The following is a 3,415-nucleotide window of genomic DNA, read 5'->3' on the forward strand; positions in this document are numbered from 1 at the left end:
AGTATATATAGCTATATATATATATGATGGGCTTCTTTCAGTATCTGTTTGCCAAATCCACTTACAAGACTTTGGTCATCCCAAAACTATAGTAGAAGACACTCGCCCAAGGTGCCACGCAGTGAAACTGAACCTGGACACATGTGGTTGGGAAGTAAACTTCTTACCATGCAGCCACATTAAAATATGTATTATGTATACTTATAATGGTTCTTAACTACATACCTATTTGGGACATGAGATAAACCCAGTACACCATGACATATTTTCCTAACTGTAGTGCATAAAAAGGAGAAAGTAAAAAAAAGGAAGTGGGTAGGGGATAAAGGAGTAAAATGAATAATATAGTAATATGAAACCATGTGGTAAGAAGTTTGCTTCTCAACCACATGGTTTCAGGTTCAGTTCCACTATGTGGCACCTTGGGCTACCTTCTACTATAGCCTCAGGGCTACCAAGGCCTTATGAGTGGGTTTGGTAGATGGAAACTGAAAGAAGCCCATTGTGTGTATGTATATATATATATATATATATATATATATATAGGCATGGCTGTGTGGTTAGAAGTTGACTTCCCAACCACATTGAGTCCCACTGCATGGCATCTGAGGCAAGTGTCTTCCACTATAGTCTCAAGCTGACCAAAGACTTGTGAGTGGATTTGGTAAATAGAAACTAAAGAAGCCTGTCACACACACACACACACACACACACATATATATGTGCATATATATATATATATATATATATATATATATATATAAAACGTCATTGTTTAGTGTCCACCTTGCATGCTGGCATAGGCTGGCTAGGCAGGAGGTTGCACCAGACTTCTGTGTCTGTTTTGGCACAGTATTTATGGCTGGATGCCCTTCCTATAAGTGTGTGTCTTTGTGTCTGTGTTTGGCCCCGCCATTGCTTACAACCGGTGTTATATCCCTGTAAACTAGCAGTTCACCAAAACGAACTGATAGAATAAGAATAAGTACTAGGCTTGAAAAAAAAGAATTAGTACTAGAGCTGATTCATTCAATTAAAAATCCTTGAAGGTGGTGCTGCCCCAGCATGGCCACAGCCTCCTGACTGAAACAAGTAAAAAATACACGATATTCTCTTTTACACATTTCAGCCATTTGACTGCGGCCATACTGGAGCATCACCTTTAGTCAAACAAATCAACCCCAGGACTTATTCTTTGTAAGCCTAGTACTTATTCTATTGGTCCTTTTTGCTGAACCGCTAAGTTTCAGGGACATAAACACACCAACATCAGTTGTCAAACGATGGTGGGGGGACAAATCCAAACACACACACATTATATATATATATATATATATATATATATACACACACACACGCAACAGGCTTCTTTCAGATTCTGTCTGCCAAATCCACCCACAAGGCTTTGGTTGGCCTGAAGCTATGATAGAATACACTTGCCCATGGTACCACACAGTGGGACTGAACCTAGAACCATATGGTTGGGAAACAAACTTCTTACCTCACAGCCATGCCTGCGCCTATATATATAATCTATAATTATGTGTGTGTGTGTGTGCAAGAATGGGTGGCTGTGTGATTAAGAAGTTTGCTTTCAAACCAAGCTGTCTCATGTTTAGCCCCACTCCATGGCCCCTTGGGCGAGTGGTTTCTGTTATATAGCTCCAGGTTGACCAAAGCCTTGTGACTAGATAAGATAGAAAGAAATTGGGAAAAAAAAAAACCTGTTGTGTGTGTGTGTGTGTGTGAGTGTATGTATGTTTGTGTCTCATTGCCTTGAGATAACATGATAGATGTGAGTGAGTGTCATACAAGCAGTATCATTCATTTCCAGTATTCTGTGGAAAGATGTCTGGTCATGGGATAATATAACCTAGCTTGAAGACAGGTGAGCATTGGCAACATAAAGGGCATCCAACCATAAAAGAATCTACCTCAATAAACTTCATTTGACTCATACAAGCATGGAAAAGTGGACATAGGTGCTGGCATGGCTGTGTGGTAAGAAACTTGCTTCCCAACCTCATGGTTCCAGGTTCAGTCCCACTGCATGGGACTACTCTAGCCTTAGGCCAACCAAAGCCTTCTAGTGGATTTGGTAGATGGAAACTGAAAGAAGCCCGCATATATGTATATAGCTATATATACTTGTATATGTCTATATGCGTGTGTCTTTGTGTTTGTCTCCCCATCACCACTTGACAACCAGTGTTGGTCTGTTTACGTCCCTGTAACTGAGTAGTTCAGCAAAAGAGATGATAGAATAAGTACTAGGCTTTAAAAAAAATGAGTCCTAGGGTAAATTTATTCGACTGAAACTCTTCAAGGTGGTGCTCCAGCATGGCCACATTCAAATGACTGAAATAGATAAAAGAATTAAAATAATGACCACACACACGTGTGTGTGTTTGAAAAAAATTAAGCTTTCACATATTCTTTTTCCAGAATCCAAGAAGTTTTTCGAGATGTAGAATATCATGTGTCATTTGTTAGTGGCAGTACCAATGTTTGCCTCCGAGTGTAAGTACTTGTTTTTTCTTTTATCTCCTCTTTTATAAACTATTCATTAATTTCCTTTACTGTTTCCATGAGACTAATGAGCAGCTATACGTGATCATATTAATTATTGGCTACATGCTTCATATGGATGCCAGCTATACAAGGTTCTGCTCTAATTAGTCAAGCAACTTGACCTCATTGTGTAATAGTACTTCTACAAATGAAACTTCCAATCCATTCAGCTTTTTTTTCATTACAAGTTTAATATTCAGCTATTAACCTCTTAACACTTCCCTAAAGTGTGTGTGTGTGTATAAATACACTGTTGTAAAGCTTGTTTCCCAACCACATAGTCTTCGGTTCAGTCCTATTGCACAGCAGCTTGGGCTGTAGAAGTCCATTTTGTGTGTGTGTGTGTGGGAGAGAGAGAGAGAGAGAAACAAAGCAGGAAGCTGGAAAATTTTTTGGTATTATTCATTCACCATTGCACATGTTTCATTGCTAATATGAATTACGCAGTTTTAGATATACATGTAAGAAAATTCCTGTTAGAAATTTCTTACATGTTTATCATCATCATCATTTAATGTCCACCTTCCATGCTGGCATTAACAAGTAAAACCTTGTAATTCCTATTAGTAAACGAAACATGTTATGATAAATAAATAATACCTTAAAAAAATTTCCAACTTTCTGTTTTGCTATATTATAACTCTGCAGAAAATATTTCCAGAATTTTCAACTCTAGTATGTATCTTACACCAATGCAACATCAACAGCATCTACATACTGGATTGTAATACTAGAATAAGCAGATGTGCTTCAAGGGGACACAGCTTGGATTTTACTCTACCTATATTGTGTGTATGTATGTATGTATATATATATATATATATATATATATATATATATATAT

At 37.7% G+C, this 3,415-nt stretch overlaps 1 protein-coding gene across 1 annotated transcript in view; it reads left to right on the plus strand.

The window, feature by feature from the left end:
- LOC106872047 (vacuolar protein sorting-associated protein 37A) overlaps positions 1 to 3,415 on the plus strand; it is a 56,991-nt gene that overhangs the window by 13,093 nt on the left and 40,483 nt on the right. The window contains exon 2 of the mRNA XM_014918886.2: positions 2,446 to 2,520. Coding sequence (XP_014774372.1) covers positions 2,446 to 2,520 — 75 coding nt within the window. The remainder of the gene's footprint in view (positions 1 to 2,445; positions 2,521 to 3,415) is intronic.

The sequence above is a fragment of the Octopus bimaculoides genome, chromosome 18, assembly GCF_001194135.2.
Source record: "Octopus bimaculoides isolate UCB-OBI-ISO-001 chromosome 18, ASM119413v2, whole genome shotgun sequence".
NCBI lineage: Eukaryota > Metazoa > Mollusca > Cephalopoda > Octopoda > Octopodidae > Octopus > Octopus bimaculoides.